Source organism: Mobula hypostoma, chromosome 14, assembly GCF_963921235.1.
Source record: "Mobula hypostoma chromosome 14, sMobHyp1.1, whole genome shotgun sequence".
Taxonomy (NCBI): domain Eukaryota; kingdom Metazoa; phylum Chordata; class Chondrichthyes; order Myliobatiformes; family Myliobatidae; genus Mobula; species Mobula hypostoma.
In genome coordinates, this window is record NC_086110.1 from 80,300,188 (window position 1) to 80,319,672 (window position 19,485).

Consider the following 19,485-nt stretch of genomic DNA (forward strand, 5'->3'; position numbering starts at 1 on the left):
TTGCTAGGTTTACTCTTAGAACCCTTTTTAAACAATGGAACAATATGAGCAATACGCCAATCCTCCGGCACCATCCCTGTTTCTAATGACATTTGAAATATTTCTGTCAGAGCCCCTGCTATCTCCACACTAGCTTCCCTCAAGGTCCTCGGGAATATCTTGTCTGGACCCGGAGACTTATCCACTTTTATATTCCTTAAAAGCAGCAGTACTTCCTCTTCTTCAATCGTCATACTTTCCATAACTACCCTTCTTGTTTCCTTTACCTTACACAATTCAATATCCTTCTCCTTAGTGAATACCGAAGAAAAGAAAATGTTCAAAATCTCCATCTCTTTTGGCACCATGCATGGCTGTCCACTCTGATTCTCTAAGCGACCAATTTTATCCCTCACTATCATTTTGCTATTTATATAACTGTAGAAACCCTTTGGATTTATTTTCACCTTACTTGCTAAAGCTGCCTCGTATCTTCTTTTGGCTTTTCTAATTTCTTTCTTAAGATTCTTTTTACATTCTTTATATTCCTCGAGCACCTCATTAACTCCAAGCTGCCTATATTTATTATAGATATCTCTCTTTTTCCGAACCAAGTTTCCTATATCCCTTGAAAACCATGGCTCTCTCAAACTTTTAACCTTTCCTTTCAACCTAACAGGAACATAAAGATTCTGTACTCTCAAAATTTCACCTTTAAATGACCTCCATTTCTCTATTACATTCTTCCCATAAAACAAATTGTCCCAATCCACTCCTTCTAAATCCTTTCGCATCTCCTCAAAGTATATAAAGTAGAAATAATGTATGTACAGTGTAGTTTCACTGAACAAAATTGCCAAAAACGATTTGTAGAAAAATGGGTACGTGTATGCATGCGCTTGTCACGCGTGCGCACACAGGTGCCTGCGCAAGGCTTCATGGTCATGGTAGTCTTTCTCGGGGTAAACACAACGTATTTAACTGCTACTCTTGTCCGTTGGCAACCCTACCCGCCCCCCCCCACCCCTGGTCGGACGGTCCGCAAGAATATTGTCAATTTTAAACCGGTCCGCAGTGCAAAAAAGGTTGGGGACCCCTGCCATACGGGACCGCCCTTGTCCCGTATTTCCCCTGCTTATGTAGAGTGTTCTGATGAAACCTTTCGTGCCGAAATGGCGTGAAGCGAAGAAGCAATTACCACTGATTTATATGGGAAAAATTTTTTAGCGTTCCCAGACCCAAAAAATAACCTACCAAATAACACATAAAACCGAAATAACACTAACATATAGTAAAAGCAGGAATGATATGATAAATACACAGACTATATAAAGTAGAAATAATGTATGTACAGTATAGTCGGGAAGAATAAGGCAAAATCAATTAGTGGGGAAAAAAAAAATCGGCACGTACGCGCATGTGCACACAGGTGCCCGCGCAAGGCTTTATGGTCATGGTAGTCTTTCCTGGGGTAAACACAAGTGTCCCGGGATTTGACTGCTACTTTTGTCCCTTATTTGGGAGTGAGAAAGTTGGCAACCCTAACTGTAAAAGACATATTGAGGTGAGTTTAACCCTACTTGAACACACCCCCCCTCCCCCACCCAGTTGGCCGGTCTGCAAGAATATTGTCAATATTAAACCGGTCTGTGGTGCAAAAAAGGTTGGGGAGGCTGCTGCCTGCCTGTGATCTGTTCAATGTGCTGGACAGATCAGAGACTGCTTCCTGCTCGTGATTTGTTCAGTGTGCTGGATGGATCAGAGGCTGCCACCTGCCCATCACCTCCACAACCAGTGCTGGACAGATCAGAGACTGCAGTCTGCCCGTAATCTGTTCAGTGTACTGGATGGATCAAGGGCTGCCGCCTGCTCATGTCACCCCTGCCGCCCACAACATGTCCCCTGTGCACCAGGTTCCAGTTCAGTTTACACTGAAACAGATCATGAGGGACGGTGGGGGTAGTTGCTGAGATTCCGACTTCCCCCATCCACTTGGCCCTGACCACCGTGTCAGTGGGGCCAGATACACTTCCATGGTGCAGAGCTGGGGATCTTCAGGCATTTCCCAAGTTTCTCACAGCCAGGGGGACTCCAGTTCTGTGGGAGAAAAGGAGATTCCGATTATCAGCTGCACAACATGGAATTTCCTCATCTTGCTCCGGTGCATCCCACAGGTCCCACTCTGGGCATCCCAGTGGCAGCCACAGAGTCATAGAATCAGACAGCAAAAAAAAGGCCCTTTGGCCCATCTAGTATGTTCTGAACTATTAATCTGCTTAGTTCCATTGACCTGCACCTGGGACCACAGCCCTTCATACCCTTCCCATCCAAATTTCTCTTAAATGTTGAAATCCAATCTGCATCTACTAGCTGTAGCTTGTTCCACACTCACACAACCCTGAGTAAAGAAGTTCCCTCTCATTTCCCCTTAAATATTTCACCTTTCACCCCTAAACCATGACCTCTAGTTCTAGTCTCACACAAACTCAGTGGAAAACAGCCTGATTGCATTTTTATCTATACTCCTCATAATTGTGTACATCTTCACAGCAGATCTCCCCTCATTTTCCTACGCTCTAGGGAGTGAAGTCCTAACCTCTTCAGCATTTCCCTATAACTCAGGTCCTCAAGTTCTGGCAACATCCACGTAAATTTTATCTGCACTCTTTCAATCTTATTTACATCTTTCCTGTCGGTAGGTGACCAAAATTGCACCCAATACACCAAATTAGGCCTCACCAATGTCTTGCACAACTTCAACATAACATCCCAATGCCTCTACCCAATACCTTGATTTGCAAAGGCCAATGTGCCAAAAGTTTTCTTTACAACCCTGTTTATCTGTGATGCTACATTTAAGGAATTATGGACCTCTATTCCCAGATGCTTTTGTTCTACCACACTCTACAGTGCCCTAACGTTCACTGTGTAAGTCCTATCCTGGTTGGTCCTACCAAATTGCAACACCTCACACTTGTCTGCACTAAATTCCATCTGCCATTTTTCCAGCTGGTCCAGATCCCGCTGCAAGCCAAGATAGCCTTCCTTGCTGTCCACTACACCCTCAATCTTGGTGGCATCTACAAATTTGCTGAGCCAGTTAACCACATTGTCATCTTTATCAATGATCTGGATGATAAATAACAACAGACCCAGCACCCATCCCTGTGGCACTCTTACTAGTCACGGGTCGAGGCAACTATTTACTACCACTCTCTGGCTTCTCTCACAAAGCCAATATCTAATCCAATCTACTACCTCAACTTGAATGCCAAACTTCTTGACCAACCTTTCATGCGGAACCTTGTCAAAAACCTTGTTAAAATACATGTAGACAACATCCACTGCCTTGCCTTCACCTTTCTGAGTAACTTCTCCGAAAGACTGGAAGATTGGTTAGACATGACTTACCATGCATAAAGACATGTTGACTATCCCTAATCAGTCCCTGTCTCTCCAAACACTCATATATCCGGTCCCTTAGAATACCTTCCAATAACATTCCTACTACTGATGTCAGGCTCACCGGCCTACAATTTTGTTGATTATTCTTAGAGCATTTATTAGACAACAGAACATTGGCTATCCTCTAATCTTCCGGCATCTCACCTGTGGCTACGGATGTTTTAAATATCTCTGCCGGACCCCTGCAATTTCTGCACTAGCCTCCTACAGGGTATGGGGGAACACCCTGTCAGGCTTTGGGGATTTATCCACCTTAACTTGCCTCAAGATTCTCTTCCACCTTGCCTGCTAGAGCAATCTTGTGCCTTCTTTTAGCCATCCTGATTTCCTTAAGTGTTCTCTTGCATTTCTTACATTCCTCAAGCACCTCATTTGTTCCTACCTGCCTATACCTGATATGCACCTCCTTTTTTTTTCCTTAAGCAGGGCCTCAGTATCTCTTAAAACCAAGGTACCTAAGCCTATAATCCTCGACTTTTATTCTGATGGGAACATATAAACTCTGTACTAAAATTTCACTTCTGAAGGCCTCCCACTTACCAAGTACACCTTTGCCAGAAAGCAGCCTGTCCCAATCCACACTTGCCAGATCAGTTCTGATACCATCAAAACTAACCCTTCTCCAATTTAGAATCTTATCCCATGGACCAGACCTATCCTTTTCCATAATTACCTTTAAACTAATGGCAAAATGATCACTAGATGCAAAGTCTATGGAAAAGAGTCCTGCGGAAGGGTCTCGGCCTGAAATGTCAACTGTATTCTTTTCCACAGATGCTGCCTGGCCTGAGTTCCTCCAGAGTTTTGCGTGTGTTGCTTGGACTTCCAACATTTGCAGATTTTCTCTTGTTTGTGACTAGATACAAAGTGTTCCCCTACACAAACTTCTGTCACCTACCCTGTCTCATTCTCTAATAGCAGATCAAGTATCATGCAATCTCTCATTGGGACTTTTACGTACTGATTATGGAAACTTTCCTGAACACACTTAACAAAATTTATCCCAGCTAGTCCTTTTACAGTATGGGAGAACCAGTTAAAATGTGGTAAGTTAAAATTCACCTTTTATAACAACCTTATGTTTCTTGCCACAGTCTACGATCTCTACAAATTTCTTCCTCTAAATCCCATGGACTGCTGGGAGGTTGATAATATAACCCAATTAATGTGATCTTACCTTTCTTATTTTTCAGTTCTACCCATAAAGCCTCAGTACATGAGTTCTCCAGTCTGTCCTGACTGAGCACTGCCAAGACATTTTCCCTGACTAGTACTGTCACACCTCCTCCTTTAATCCGTCCTGTTCTATTACATCTAAAACAACAGAACCCTGGAATATTGAGCTACCAGTTGAATCACTCCTGCAAACAAGTCTCACTAATGGCTACAACGTCTATGGTGCCAGGGGGAGAGATGGAAAATCGTGAGGTTGAGGTTATGGGGAAGTGGGTTTGTAGGTGGGATGGTGGGTGGTAGACTCCCTCTTTCCCTACCCATACGGAGGAGCCAAGCTTGAACGGTTACAGCATAGTGGGGGAAGACAAGCTCTCACCATGACAGCCCGGTCACAGATGTTCAGTTGTGGCTCGCCTGGCTCCAAGGATGCCTGGTGTTCCTGCACCACAAGAGAAATCCTCTTCATCTCCTGCTCATACTCCTGGTGGGAAAACCTGCAGGTGGGAGGAGAGAGGTGGAAAAATGTGAAGTAGTTACAGAGAAAGTACAGTATAGGCAGACAATGAAGTGAAGATGATGAGGTAGATTGTGAGGCTAAGTGTCCATTTTCTATCCTTTGGCCTTAATCGTCACGTACTTACAGAGCCTATAAAAAGTACTCACCCACCTTGGAAGTTTTCATGTTTTATTGTTTTACAACATTGAATCACAGTGGATTTAATTTGGCTTTGACATTGATCAACAGAAAAACCCTTTCTTGTCAAAGTGAAAGCAGATTTCTACAAAGTGACCTAAATTAATTAGAAATATAAAACACAAAATAATTGATTGCTTAAGTACTCACCCCCTTTAATGTGACACTGCAAATCGTCACTGATGCAGCCAATTGGTTTTAGAAGCCACATAGTTAGTGAAATGGAGATCACCTGTGTGCAGTCAAGCTGTTTCAATCGATTGTGGTAAAAATACACCTGGATCTGGAAGGTCCAACTGCTGGAGAGTCCGTATCCTGGTGAAAACTATAAGAGACCTATGGTAACTCTGGAGAAGAGCCAAGCTTCAGTGGCTGAGATGGGAGAGACTGTGCAGACAACAACTGTTGCCCGGGTGCTTCACCAGTCACAGCTTCATGGCAGAGTGGCAAGAAGAAAGCCACTGTTGAAAAAAACTCACATGAAATCTCTGCTTATTTGTCAGAAGGCATCTGGGAGACTGAAGCCAGCTGGAAGAAGGTTTTCTGGTCTGATGAAACCAAAATTGAACTTTTCGGCCACCAGACTAAACACTACATTTGGTGTAAGCCAAATACTGCACACCATGAAAAACACACCATTCCTATTGTGAAGCATGGTGGTGGCTGCATCATGCTGTGGGGATGCTTCACTACAGCAGGCCTTGTTAAGGTAGAGGGTAAAATGAATGCAGCAAAATACAGGGAAAACCTGGAGGACAATTTGCAAGAGAACTACGACTTTGGAGAAGATTTGTTTTCCAGCAAGATAATGACCCCAAGCATAAAGCCAAAGCTACACAGGAATGTCTTAAAAACAATAAATTAATGTCAAGACAAAGTCCAGACCTCAATCCAATTGAGAATTTGTGACTGGACTTAAAGGTGCTGTTCACTCACAATCCCAGTGGAATCTGACGGAGCTTGAGCAGTTTTGTAAAGAAGAATGGGGAAGCAATTGCAGTGTCTAGATGTGCAAAGCTGATCGAGACCTATCCACACAGACTCAATTACTGCCAAAGGTGCATCTACTAAATACTGACTTAAAGAGGGTGAATAATAATACAATCAATTATTTTGTGTTGAATAATTGTAATAAATTTAGACCAATTTGTAAAAATCTGCTTTCACTTTGACACAAAAGAACCTTTTCTGTTGATCAGTATCAAAAAAGCAGATTAAATCCACTGTGATTCATCGTTGTAAAATAATAAAACATGAAAACTTTTTTATAGGCACTAATTGCAATGTTTCAACAGTAAACACGGCTGTCTTCCTCGGGCACAGATGATGTCCCTCCAGGGACACCTCCTTGTATACCTTTTTCAGTGAGCACAGCATAGGCAGGGCTTACAGCTCCATCCTAATTGTCTGGATCTGAATTGTCGATCTTGATTGGTTAATTTGAATTGCCTTGTTCTGACTGAACATAGAACATTGAGATCTATACCACATTACAGGCCCTTTGGCCCACAATGTTGTGCCAGCTATGTAACCTACTCTAGAGACTGCCTAGAATTTCTCTACCGCACAGCCCTCTATTTTTAAACCACATGTATCTATCCATCTCAATCAATATTACTGGCAGTGCACTCTACACGCTCATTACTCCCTGTGTGAAAAACTTGCGTCAGACATCCCCCTTGTACCTGCTTCCAGGCACCTTAAAACTATGCCTCCTCGTGTTAGCCATTTCAGCCCTGGAAAAAGCCTTTGGCTATCCACACAATCAATGCCTCTCATTATCTCATACACCTCTGTCAGGTCACCTCTCATCTTTCATCACTGCAAGGCGAAAAGGCCACATTCACTCAATTTATTCTCATAAGGCATGTTCTCCAATTCAAGCAACATTTTTGTAAATCTCCTCTGCACTCTCTCTCTATAGCATCCACATCCTTCCTGTAGTGAGGTGACCAGAAATGAACACAGTACTCCAAGTGGGGTCTGACCAAGTCTTGTATAGCTGTAACGTTACCTCACGGCTCTTGAACTCAATGCCACAGTGGATGAATGCTAACACACCATATGCCTTCTTATCAACACTGTCAATCTGCGCAGCAGCTTAGAGTGTCCTATGGTCACGGACACCAAGATCACACTGATCCCCCACACTCCCAAGAGTCTTACCATTAATATTAATATTATGTTCTGTCTCCAAATTTGACCTGCTAAAAAGAACCACTTCACACCTATCTGGGTTGAACTCCATCTGCCACTTCTCAGCCCAGTTCTGTATTCTATCAATGTCCCGCTGTAACCTCTGACAGCCCTCCACACTATCCACAATACCCCCAACCTTTGTGTCATCAGCAAATTTACTAACACATCCCTCCACTTCCTCATCAGGTCATTTATAAAAATCACGAAAGGAGGGGTCCCAGGACAGATCCCTGGTCACCGACCTCCATGCAGAATATGATCTGTCTACAACCAGCCTTTGCCTTCTGTGATCAAGCCAGTTCTGGATCCATAAAGCAAGGTCTCTTTGGAACCCATGCCTCATTACTTTCTGAATGAGCCTTGCATGGGGAACCTTATCAAATGCCTTACTGAATTCCATATACACTACATCCACTGCTCTACCTTCATCAATGTGTTTTGTTACATCCTCAAAGAATTCAATCAAGCTTGTAAGGCACGTACTGCCCTTGACAAAACCATGCCGACTATCCCTAATCAGATTATGTCTCTCCAAATGCGCATAAATCCTGCCTCCCAGGACGTTTTCCAACAACCTGCCCACCACTAAAGTAAGACTTATTGATAGGTCCCAGACTGGAGCTATCTCTACACTCTTAGAAAGACATTTAGGTCCCCCACATACTCCATCTCTAGTGATTCCTTAATCTTTCTCTTGTAAGCATTCTCTTCCTTGCCAAGGACGTTGGCCTCACCAAACCTTGGCCTGCTGGAGCATGATAGGCAATGTTCAGTAATCTCACTTCATTCTGCTCTCAAGCTTTTTAAGGCACTTATCCTGGTCTTCATTGGCTTTCCAATCTCACCAATGTACACTTTCTGGCATGGTGACTGAGGTATGGAGCACACAACTCCCTTACAGTTCTTTAGCTCTTCTAGATGCCACTTTGCTTAGCCTTTTTCTGGTTGTGACCTCACTTTTTGCTATTAACTGGACAGCACACTTTTGGCAAATCCGTCAGCTTTTCAGTTAAACTGGCACTGTCTGGCGCAATAACATTCTACCTGGAGGTTGTCTTTGTTCTGGTGTTGTGTCGCACTCCATTCCTTTCTAATTATGTGCATGGGGTACCATTGTTCTTGAATGCTTCTCTCCTCTTCATGCATTCTTTCTCGTTTGCAGCTCTAGTTGTGCACAAGGTACTTGCACTTCGTGCCATACCTCGAACAATGCCAAGCATTTTCTTGGGATGACTTTGACTAGAAATTCAGGTACTAGCCTGTGTGAGTCATCCTGTAAACACTCATCTCCAGCTTGTCTACCATCCATTTTACCATAACGTCTAAAAATGGCAAAGTACCTCACTTCTACTGCCATGGTAAACTGATTGTTTCAATCTAAGTATGTGACTGTTAAGGCCAAATGACAGCATGGATAGATTTGATAACCAATCACAAAGCTTCCGTAGTCACTGTAGAGCCAACCTTATCAGAATAAGGAACCATTCAACAGTGTTACAACAGCAGGATAGAAGCTGTCCAAGAGCCTGGTGGGCAGTATCTTCTGCCTGATGGAGAAGAGGAACGGTGGTAGATGTGTGTGGGGTAGAAAGCGTGTGAGCATGAGGGTATGCGTGGGGGAAGTGTGTGGGGGAGTGGTGGGTGGTGGAGAGGACGTCAGGGTATGTGCAGGGGGTGGGCAAGTTGGTGTGTACTGGAGGACGTGTGTGGTGGAGAGGCATTTGGAGAGTGTGGTGTGTGGTGGAGAAGATGTGTGGGAGAGGGAGCTGTGTTCAGGGAGGGGAAAGCCGTGTATGGCGATGAGGCATGCGGGGAAGGGAGGCAGAGTGTGTGTGTGTGGGCAAGGTGTGCAGGTGAGAGAGATGTGTACTGGAGAGAATGTGTACAAGGAGAGGCAGTGCATGTGGCTGGGTGCTGTAGAGAGTCACCTCTCACTGGGACACACTCCCAGTACAGAGGGACAGAGACGATAATACAGAGGAACAGAATTAGGCCATTTGGCCCATCGAGTCTACTCAGTCATTCCATCATGGCTGATTTACTCACGGCTCTCAACTCCATTCTTCTGCCTTCTCCCCGTGACCTTTGATGCTCCGATTAATCAAGAACCTATTATTCCCAATGACTTGGCCTTCACAGCCGTCTGTGGCCATGAATTACACAGATTCACCACCCTCTGGCTCAAGAAATTCCTCCTCATCTTTGTTCTTTATGGACGCCCCTCTATTCTGAGGTCGTGCCCTCTGATCTTAGACTCCCCCCGTACAGGAAATATCCTCTTCACATCCACTCTATATAGGCCTTCCAATATTTAACAGGTATCAGTGAGATCCCCCTTATTCTCCGAAACTCCAGTCAGTACAGTCCCAGAGCCATCAAACACTCCTCATACATTAACTCTTTCATTGCTGGGATCATTCTTGTGAACCACCTCTGAACCCTCTCAATGCCAGCACATCTCTTCTCAGATATGGGGTCCATAACCGTTCACAATACATGCTTTATGAAACCTTAGCATTACATCGTATCCCCTCAGAATGAATGCCAACATTGCATTTACCTCCTTTACCACCAACTTAACCTTTAGGGAATGCTGTATGAGGACTCTCAGAGGAAGACAGCAGCCAACGACAGTCCATCACAGTGAGAGTGTGATGGGTTATCCCAGACACCAGCAGCCTGGCCATTTCCCAGGTGCAGGTCAGACTTCCCCTCCCTCACCTGATGGGAAACTTCTCCCCCGGATCCCGACCAAGGTGGAAGAGCAGTGGCTGATTGGAGTGGTCCCGCTGATCATAGGTGGTAACACCTGTCACGCTCTGTCCTGGGCAGAAATTAATTCCCTGAAAAAACAACGGATCAGATGTTAAACATCTCAGGGGAATAAAGGTAGATAAATCACCCCACGCTGATGAGATGTATCTCATACTGTCAGGACAGCAAGGAGACTCTGAGACGTTCCAACATTCACTGCTCATAGCTGAGGTCTCCGATGACTGTAGGACTGCAGATGTGGAATCTTTATTTGAGAAGGGCAGCAGGAATAAGCAAAGGTGAGCAAAGGACTGTCAGTCAAGTTTAAGGCGAGTTGGAAACTGGAGCTGAACCTGTTCCATCGGGAGCGAGTCGGACACTGGAGCTGAATCTGTTCTGTCGGGAGCGAGTCGGACACTGGAGCTGAATCTGTTCCATTGGGAGCGAGTTGGACACTGGAGCTGAATCTGTTCCGTCGGGAGCGAGTTGGAAACTGGAGCTGAATCTGTCCCATCAGGAGCGAGTCGGACACTGGAGCTGAACCTGTCCCATCGGGAGCGAGTCGGACACTGGAGCTGAATCTGTCCCATTGGGAGTAAGTCGGAAACCGGAACTGAACCTGTCCCATCGGGAGTGAGTCGGAAACTGGAACTGAACCTGTCCCATCGGGAGTGAGTCAGAAACTGGAACGGAACCCGTCCCATTGGGAGCGAGTCGGAAACTGGAGCTGAACCTGTCCCATTGGGAGCGAGTCCGACACTGGAGCTGAACCTGTCCCATTGGGAGCGAGTCGGAAACTGGAACTGAACCTGTCCCATCAGGAGTGAGTCGGAAACTGGTATGGAACCCGTCCCATTGGGAGCGAGTCGGAAACTAGAACTGAACCTGTCCCATCGGGACCGAGTCGGACACTGGAGCTGAACCTGTCATATTGAGAGCGAGTCGGAAACTGGAACTGAACCTGTCCCATCGGGAGCGAGTCGGACACTGAAACTGAACCTGTCCCATCGGGAGTGAGTCGGAAACTGGAACGGAACCCGTCCCATTGGGAGCAAGTTGGAAACTGGAACGGAACCCGTCCCATTGGGAGCGAGTCAGAAACTGGAACTGAACCTGTCATATTGAGAGCGAGTCGGACACTGGAACTGAACCTGTCCCATCGGGAGTGAGTCGGAAACTGGAACGGAACCCGTCCCATTGGGAGCGAGTCGGAAACTGGAACGGAACCCGTCCCATTGGGAGCGAGTCGGAAACTGGAACTGAACCTGTCCCATCGGGAGCGAGTCGGACACTGGAACTGAACCTGCCCCATTGGGAGCGAGTCGGACACTGAAACTGAACCTGTCCCATCGGGAGTGAGTCGGAAACTGGAACGGAACCCGTCCCATTGGGAGCAAGTTGGAAACTGGAACGGAACCCGTCCCATTGGGAGCGAGTCGGAAACTGGAACTGAACCTGCCCCATTGGGAGCGAGTCAGAAACTGGAACTGAACCTGTCATATTGAGAGCGAGTCGGACACTGGAACTGAACCTGTCCCATCGGGAGTGAGTCGGAAACTGGAACGGAACCCGTCCCATTGGGAGCGAGTCGGAAACTGGAACGGAACCCGTCCCATTGGGAGCGAGTCGGAAACTGGAACTGAACCTGTCCCATCGGGAGCGAGTCGGACACTGGAACTGAACCTGCCCCATTGGGAGCGAGTCGGACACTGGAACTGAACCTGCCCCATTGGGAGCAAGTCGGAAACTGGAACTGAAGGCAAATTATGGCTGGACCTGTCTTGGCGATCAGAGGTAGAAGACGATGGTAGTGGGGTCTTCTCTGTCTGGAAGTCTGTAACCTATGGTGTTACATAGGGATTAGTTATTGTCATGTATAAATAACTCAGATGAGAATGTCAGTGTCTGATGAATATGTTTGAGGATGACATAAAAATTGTTGGAATCACAGATACTGAAGGAGGTTCACAAATTCAAGTAAATCTGCAGATGGTGGAAATCTAAAACAAAACACACAACATGCTGGAGGAGCTCAGCAGTCAGGCAACATCTATGGAATGGGTTAAACAGTTGACATTTCAGGCTGAGACCCTTCATCAGGACTGAGGAAGATTGTCTATGGATACAGATCAGCTGGGAAGTTGGGTGGATTGGTGGCACATGGAATCTAATCCATGTGGGAAGGTATTTAAGTGAGGGAGGGGGAATCATAATGCTATCAGACTGGAACGCAGCATGAATCAGTAATGGATAAACTCAGGAAATGCACAATAGGAATGTGGAGGTTGTTTAGGGAACACAGCAGGGGGATCTCAATGGGTCTGGATGACAGAATTGATGGCTTTGTGGCCAAGTTTACAGATGATACGAAGATAGGTGGTGGGGCATGGAAAATGCAAAAGGACAGATTGAGAGAATGGGCAAAGAAGTGGCAGATGGAATATAGTGTCAGGAAGTGTAAGGTCATGCACTTTGGTGGGTAAAATAAAGTGTAGACTCTTTCTAAACAGGAAGAAAAGTCAAAAATCTGAGGTGCAAAGGGACTTGTGCAGGATTCCCTAAAGGTTAACTGCAGGTTGAGTCAGTGGTGAGGAAGGCAAATACAATGCTGGCATTCATTTCGAGAGGACTAGAATGTAAAAGCATGTAATGCTGAGGGTTTATAAGGCACTGGTCAGACAATACTTGCAGCCATTTTGTGCTCCTTATCTAAGAAAGGATGTATTAGTGTGGAAAGGGTTTAGAGGAGGTTCACGAGAATGATTCAGGGAATGAAAGAGTTAACATATGAGGAGTGTTTCATAGCTCTGGGCCTGCACTCACTGAAATTCAGAAGAATTTGGGAGATCTTATCAAAACCTATTGGATGTTGAAAGGCTTTGACAGAATGGATGTGGAGAGGATGTTTCCTTTAGCGGGGGAGTCTAGGACCAGGGGGCACAGTCTCAGAATAGAGGGATGTCCATTTATAAAGGAGATGAGGAGGAATTTCTTTAGCCAGAGGGTGGTAAATCTGTGGAACTCATGGCCATGGATGACTGTAGAGACCAAGTCAGTGGGTATATTTAAAGTGGAAGTTGACAGTAGTCAGATTATCAAAGGTAACGGGGAAAAGGCTGTAGGATGGGGTTGAGAGGGATAATAAATCAGCCATGATGGAATGGTGGAGCAGACTTGATGGGCTGAATGGCCTAATTCTGCTGTTATGTCTTATGGTGTTATGGTTTGTCCCGTTGAGGCAGGGAAAGGATGGTAGGGCGAACAAACCATGGTTGAAAGAGATGTGGAATATCTAGTTAAGAGGAAGAAAGAAGCTGATTAAAATTTGGGAAGCAAGAATTAGATAAGGCTCCAGAGTGTTGCAGATAGCCACCGCCCTGTCTGCAGTCAGACTATCCTCAGCCTCAGGTCCCTGTGTGGATGCTGACTCCCGACCCACAGCAGATACTGACTTACCAGCTGCAGCTCTTTCCAAAAATTGGTCCAGGTCCAGTAATGTGCCTTGTACATTCCAAGCCGCACAGCCATTAACTGGTTACCACGATAGTAAAACACTGGCCTGGAGAGTGAGATAAAAGTTTGAAGTTCAAAGTAAATGTATTATCAAGGTACACACACAAAATGCTGGTGGAACGCAGCAGGCCAGGCAGCATCTATAGGAAGAAGTACAGTCGACGTTTTGGGCCAAGACTCTTTGTCAGGACAATCCCGATGAAGGGTCTCCGCCCAAAACATCGACTGTACTTCTTCCTAGAGATGCTGCCAGGCCTGCTGTGTTCACCAGCATTTTGTGTGTGTTGCTTGAATTTCCGTCTGCAGATTTTCTCATGTTTGCGTATTATCAAGGTACATGTATGGTATCATATAATACCATTGTTTTGCAGGCATTCAGTAAATACAAAGAAACACAACAGAATCAATGAAAAACGCACACAAGATGGACAAACAACCAGTGTGCAAAAGACAACAAACTGTGGAATTACGTACTCACAGTACATACATAAATATATAGGAAAATAAACAAGCAAGCAATAAATACCGTGAACATGAGTTGAAGAGTCCTTGAAAGTGAGTCTGCGGGTTGTGGGAACAATTCAGTGCTGGGGTGAGTGAAGCTATCCCCTCTGGTTCAAGAACCTGATGGTTAAGGGGGTAAACTAACACAGAGTGTTTGCCACTGCTCTGAGATGCCCTCCACAGTGCCCAGGACATGTGTATCACACCCACAGCACAGAACGAGCCCACACTTACACCAAGTTAAATGCACATATTTCAGGAGCAACACACAAAACGCTGGAGCAACTTAGCAGGTCGTGCAAAATCTATGGAGGGGGATAAACAGTCAATGTTTCAAACCACAACGCAGTCCTGATGAAGGATCTTGGCCTGACATGTCAACTGTTTATTTCCAATCCCAGACGCTGCCTGACTTCCTGCATTCCTCCAGAACCTTGTGCATCTTGCTGAAGATTTCCAGCTTCTGTGGAACCTCTTGTGTCCGACATTGTCAGGTGTAGGCAGCACTTCAAGAATAGAGACAGATCAACGTGACATGACTTTTCAGCTTCAGAGTTTGGGTTTGACACCTGCCCAGACCAATGGTACCACTGCCTCTCTCTGCTGGGCAGAAAATATCCCGTTGTTGGTGCCCAGGGGTTACACATCACAACTGATTACTAATCTTCCTCAAAAATACTGGAAGTGCCTGCTCCAGGAGTGTGTGATGGGATGATATAGAGCTTCACTCTATGTCTGACCCCAGGAGTGTGTGATGGAATCATGCAGAGGGAGCTTCACTCTGTGTCTGACCCTGGGAGTGTGGGATGGGACAGTATAGAGAGAGCTTCACTCTGTGTCTGACCCCGGAAGTGTGTTGTCGTCGTGGCTATCCCTTGAGGTCGAGGATGATGGTCTTCATTCTGTAGATCTACTTATGGGCTCTCAAGTGGCTGACGAGTCCAATCTTGGCTTTGAAAGTTCTTCCACATTCAGGACGGGTAGTTCCAGATGGCAGATCGGGCTTTGGTTGTTGCTGCCTCTCTTTTCTTCTAATTCTGCACATCTGTTGACTTCGAAAGTTGCTGTTCCTTCTCGGATGACGGCTTGCCAGAGTTTCCTGTCCTTGGCATTGGTTCCCCAATTGTTGATGTCGATGTTACATTTCTTCATGTTGGCTTTTAAGATGTCTTTGAATCTCTTCTGTTGTCTGCCTCTTTTACGTTTGCCTTCTGCCTGTTCCACCGTTGAAGTCTTGGTTGGATTGTTCTTCGTCAGGGACCTCACCCTCGACCTTACTGCCATGGGTGACCCTACCAGGAGCATAGCTCCAGACGGCATTGCTCTCGGGATCACAGGACCATACAAGCTTCTCCACCACGACAAGGTGACAATCCACGGAGAATCCCGGAAGTGCGTGATGAGACAGTATAGAGAGAGCTTTACTCTCTGTCTGACCCTGAGAGTGTGTGATGGGACGGCACAGAGAAAAATTGACTGTATCTGACTCCCATGGTTGTGTGATGGGATGATGTGGAGGGAACATCAGTCTGTGTCTGACCCCATGAATATGTGATGGGACGGTGTGAAGAGAATCTCACTCTGAGTCTGGCCTGGGAGTGTGTGATGGGACGATGTGGAGGGAACGTCACTCTGTGTCAGACCATAAGACATAGGAGCAGAATTAGGCCATTTAGCCCATTGAGCCTGCTCCGCCATTCCATCATGGCTGATCCCGGATCCTACTCAGCTCCATTCCCAGGCTTCTTGCCACATCTTTTGATGCCCTGGTTGATTAGGAAATGATCAACTTCTGCCTTAAACACACCACGGACGTGGCCTTCACTGCTATTGGTGGCAGAGCATTCCACAGATTCATTACTGTCTGGCTACAAAAATTCTTCCTTACCTCTGTTTTAAAAGGGTCGCCCCTCAATTTTGAGGCTGTGTTCTCTAGTTCTGGATACTCTCATCATAGGAAACATCCTCTCCACATCCACCCTATCCAGTCCTTTCAAAATTTGTTAGGTTTTGATGAGATCCCCCCGCATTCTTCTAAATTCCAGTGAGTACAGGCCCAAAGCTGCCAAATGCTCCTCAAATGTTAACCCCTTCATTCCCAGAATCATCCTTGTGAACCTCCTCTGGACCCTCTCCAATGACAACACATCCTTTCTGAGATATGGGGCCCAGAACTATTGACAATATTCTGTGCGACCTGACTAGTGACTTATAAAGCCTCAGCATTATCTCCTTGTTTTATATTCTATTCCCCTTGAAATAAATGCCAACATTGCATTTGCCGCCTTTACCACAGACTCAATCTGTAAATTAAACTTCTGGGAGTCTTGCACGAGGAATCCGAAGTTGCTCTCGATCTCTGAAGTTTGAACCTTCTCCCCATTTAGAGAATAGTCCGCACTATTTTTACTTTCACCAAAATGATTATCAGCGTTTCCCAACACTATACTCCATCTGTCACTTTTTGCCCATTTTTCCAATTTCTCTAAGTCCTGCTGCAATCTCATTACTTCCTCAGCACCTCCTACCCCTCCACCTATCCTTGTATTATCCACAAACTTTGCCAGAAAGCCATCAGTTCTATTGTCTAAATCACTGACAAACAATGTGAAAAGCAGCGGTCCCAATACTGACCCCTGAGGAATAACACTGGTCACCAGCAGCCAAGCCCTTTAATTCCCACTCACTGCCTCCTGCCTGTCAGCCATTACACTATCCATGCCAGTATCTTTCCAGTAATGCCACAGGATAATGAGGTTAGGCTAACTGGCCTATAACTTCCCTTCTTTTGCCTTCTTCCCTTCTTAAAGAGTGGAGTGACATTTGCAATCTTCCAGTCCTCCGGGACCATGCCAGAATCAAGTGATTCTTGGAAGATCATGTCCAATGCATCTGTTATCTCTCCGCTGCCTCTCTCAGGATTCTGGGATGTAGTCCATCTGGTCCAGGTGACTTTTCCAACTTCAGACCTTTGAGTTGGCCTCGCACTTTTTCTTTTGTAATGGCAATGTCACTGACTCCTGGTCCCGGACACTCACGGACCTCTGGCACACTGCTAGTGATTCCACAGTGAAGACTGATGCAAAGTACCCATCAAGTTCATCTGCCATTCCTTTGTCCCCCATTTACTACCTCACCAGCATCATTTTCCAGTGGTCCAATATCAACTCTCACCTCAGTTGAGTGTCAAGATCACAACTCGACCTCGTAAAATAAAGGGAAAAATACTGTGAAATGTCTGTGTGAGGAGTGACACACCGCACAGTCTCTCTCGCTCGCTCCGCGCCTTGTAAAGGCATGAAAAAGACATCGTCCCACTAACATCGCAGACGCACACACCAAAAAAAAAACATTTCAAATGTTGAAAGGCCTAGACAGAGTAGATGTTGAAAGGAAGTTTCTCATGGTGGGGGAATCTAGGACAAGAGGGCACAACCACAGGACAGAAGGACGTGCAGAGAAATATTTTTAGCCGGGGGTGGTGAATTTGTGGAATTTGTTACCACAGGCAGCTGTGAAGGCCAGGTCATTTGGTCTATTTTAAGGTGGAGATTGATAGGTTACAGGGAAAAGGCCGGGGAGTGGGGCTGAGGAGGGGAAAAAAGGATTAGCCATGATGGAATGGTGGAGCAGGCTCAATGGGCTAAATGGCCTATTTCTGCTCCCATGTATTATAGTCTTATGGGTGTGTGATGGGACAGTGTAGAGGGAGCTTCACACTGTACCTCACATCGGGAGTGTGTAAAGAGAGCTTGACTCTGTGACTGACCATTGTAGTGGGAGATGGGACGGTGTGGAGGGAGGTTCACACTCTGTGACTGAACCTGAGAGTGTGTAATGCAATGGTGTGGTGGGATCTTTCTGAATGGATGGAGCCTGTGCTCTGGGGAATATTTGATTCTGACCCGGAGACTTGCATAAGACCATAAGATATAGGAGCAGAAGTAGTCCATTTGGCCCATCAAGTTTGTTCTGCCATTCAAGCATGGGGTGATGCAATTCTTCCAGTCATCCCCACTCCCCTGCCTTCTCCCCATACCCTTTGATGCCCTGGCCAATCAAGAACCAATCTATCTGCCTTAAATACACCAAGTGACTTGGCCTCCACAGCCACTCATGGCAACATATCCCACAGACTTACCACCCTCTGACTAAAGTAATTTCTCTGCGTCTCAGTTCTAAATGGATGTCCTTCAATCCTGAAGTCATGCCCTCTTGTCCTAGAATCCCTACCATGGGAAATAACTTTGCCATATCTAATCTGTTCAGGCCTTTTAACATTTGGAATGTTTCTATGAGATCCCCCCTCATTCTCCTGAACTCCAAGGAATACAGCCAAAGAGAAGCCAGACGTTCCTCATACGGTAACCCTTTCATTCCTGGAATCAATCTTGTGAATCTTCTCTGAACCCTCTGCAATGTCAGTGTATCCTTTCTAAAATAAGGAGCCCAGAAGTGCAGACAATACTCCATGTGGTCTCACAAGTGCCTTATAGAGCCTCAACATCACATCCCTGCTCTTATATTCTATACCTCCAGAAATGAATGCCAACATTGCATTCGCCTTCTTCACCACCGACTCAACCCGGAGGTTAACCTTTAGGGTATCCTGCACGAGGGCTCCCAAGTCCCTTTGCATCTCTGCATTTTGAATTCTCTCCCCATCTAAATAACAGTCTGCCCGTTTATTTCTTCCACCAAGGTGCATGACCATACACTTTCTAACATTGTATTTCATTTGCCACTTCTTTGCCCATTCCCCAAAACTATCTAAGTCTCTCAGCAGGCTCTGTTTCCTCAACACTACCCGCTCCTCCACCTATCTTTGTATCATCGGCAAATTTAGCCACAATCCATTAATTCCATAATCCAAATCATTGACATACATCGTAAAAAGCAGCGGTCCCAACACCGACCCCTGTGGAACTCCACTGGTAATCGGCAGCCAGAATAGGTTCCTTTTATTCCCACTCTCTGTTTTCTGCCGACCAGCCAATGCTTCACCCATGCTAGTAACTTCCCTGTAATTCCATGGGCTCTTATCTTACTAAGCAGCCTCATGTGCAGCACCTTGTCAAAGGCCTTTTGAAAATCCAAGTACACTGTGTCTACTGCATCTCCTTTGTCTACCCTGCTTGTAGTTTCCTCAAAAAAATTGCAGTAGATTAATCAGGCAGGATTTTCCTTTCAGGAAACCATGC

General features: G+C 45.7%; 1 protein-coding gene across 1 annotated transcript in view; it reads right to left on the minus strand.

Moving 5' to 3' along the window:
• Positions 1-1,068: 1,068 nt before the first annotated feature.
• Positions 1,069-19,485, minus strand: part of galns (galactosamine (N-acetyl)-6-sulfatase) — a 74,376-nt gene continuing 55,959 nt past the window's right edge. Inside the window, exons 11-14 of the mRNA XM_063067315.1 lie at positions 13,724-13,826; positions 10,235-10,356; positions 4,997-5,114; positions 1,069-2,076 (exon numbers count right to left, since the gene is read on the minus strand). Of these exons, the coding sequence (XP_062923385.1) occupies positions 1,990-2,076; positions 4,997-5,114; positions 10,235-10,356; positions 13,724-13,826 (430 nt within the window). The 3' untranslated portion in view covers positions 1,069-1,989. The remainder of the gene's footprint in view (positions 2,077-4,996; positions 5,115-10,234; positions 10,357-13,723; positions 13,827-19,485) is intronic.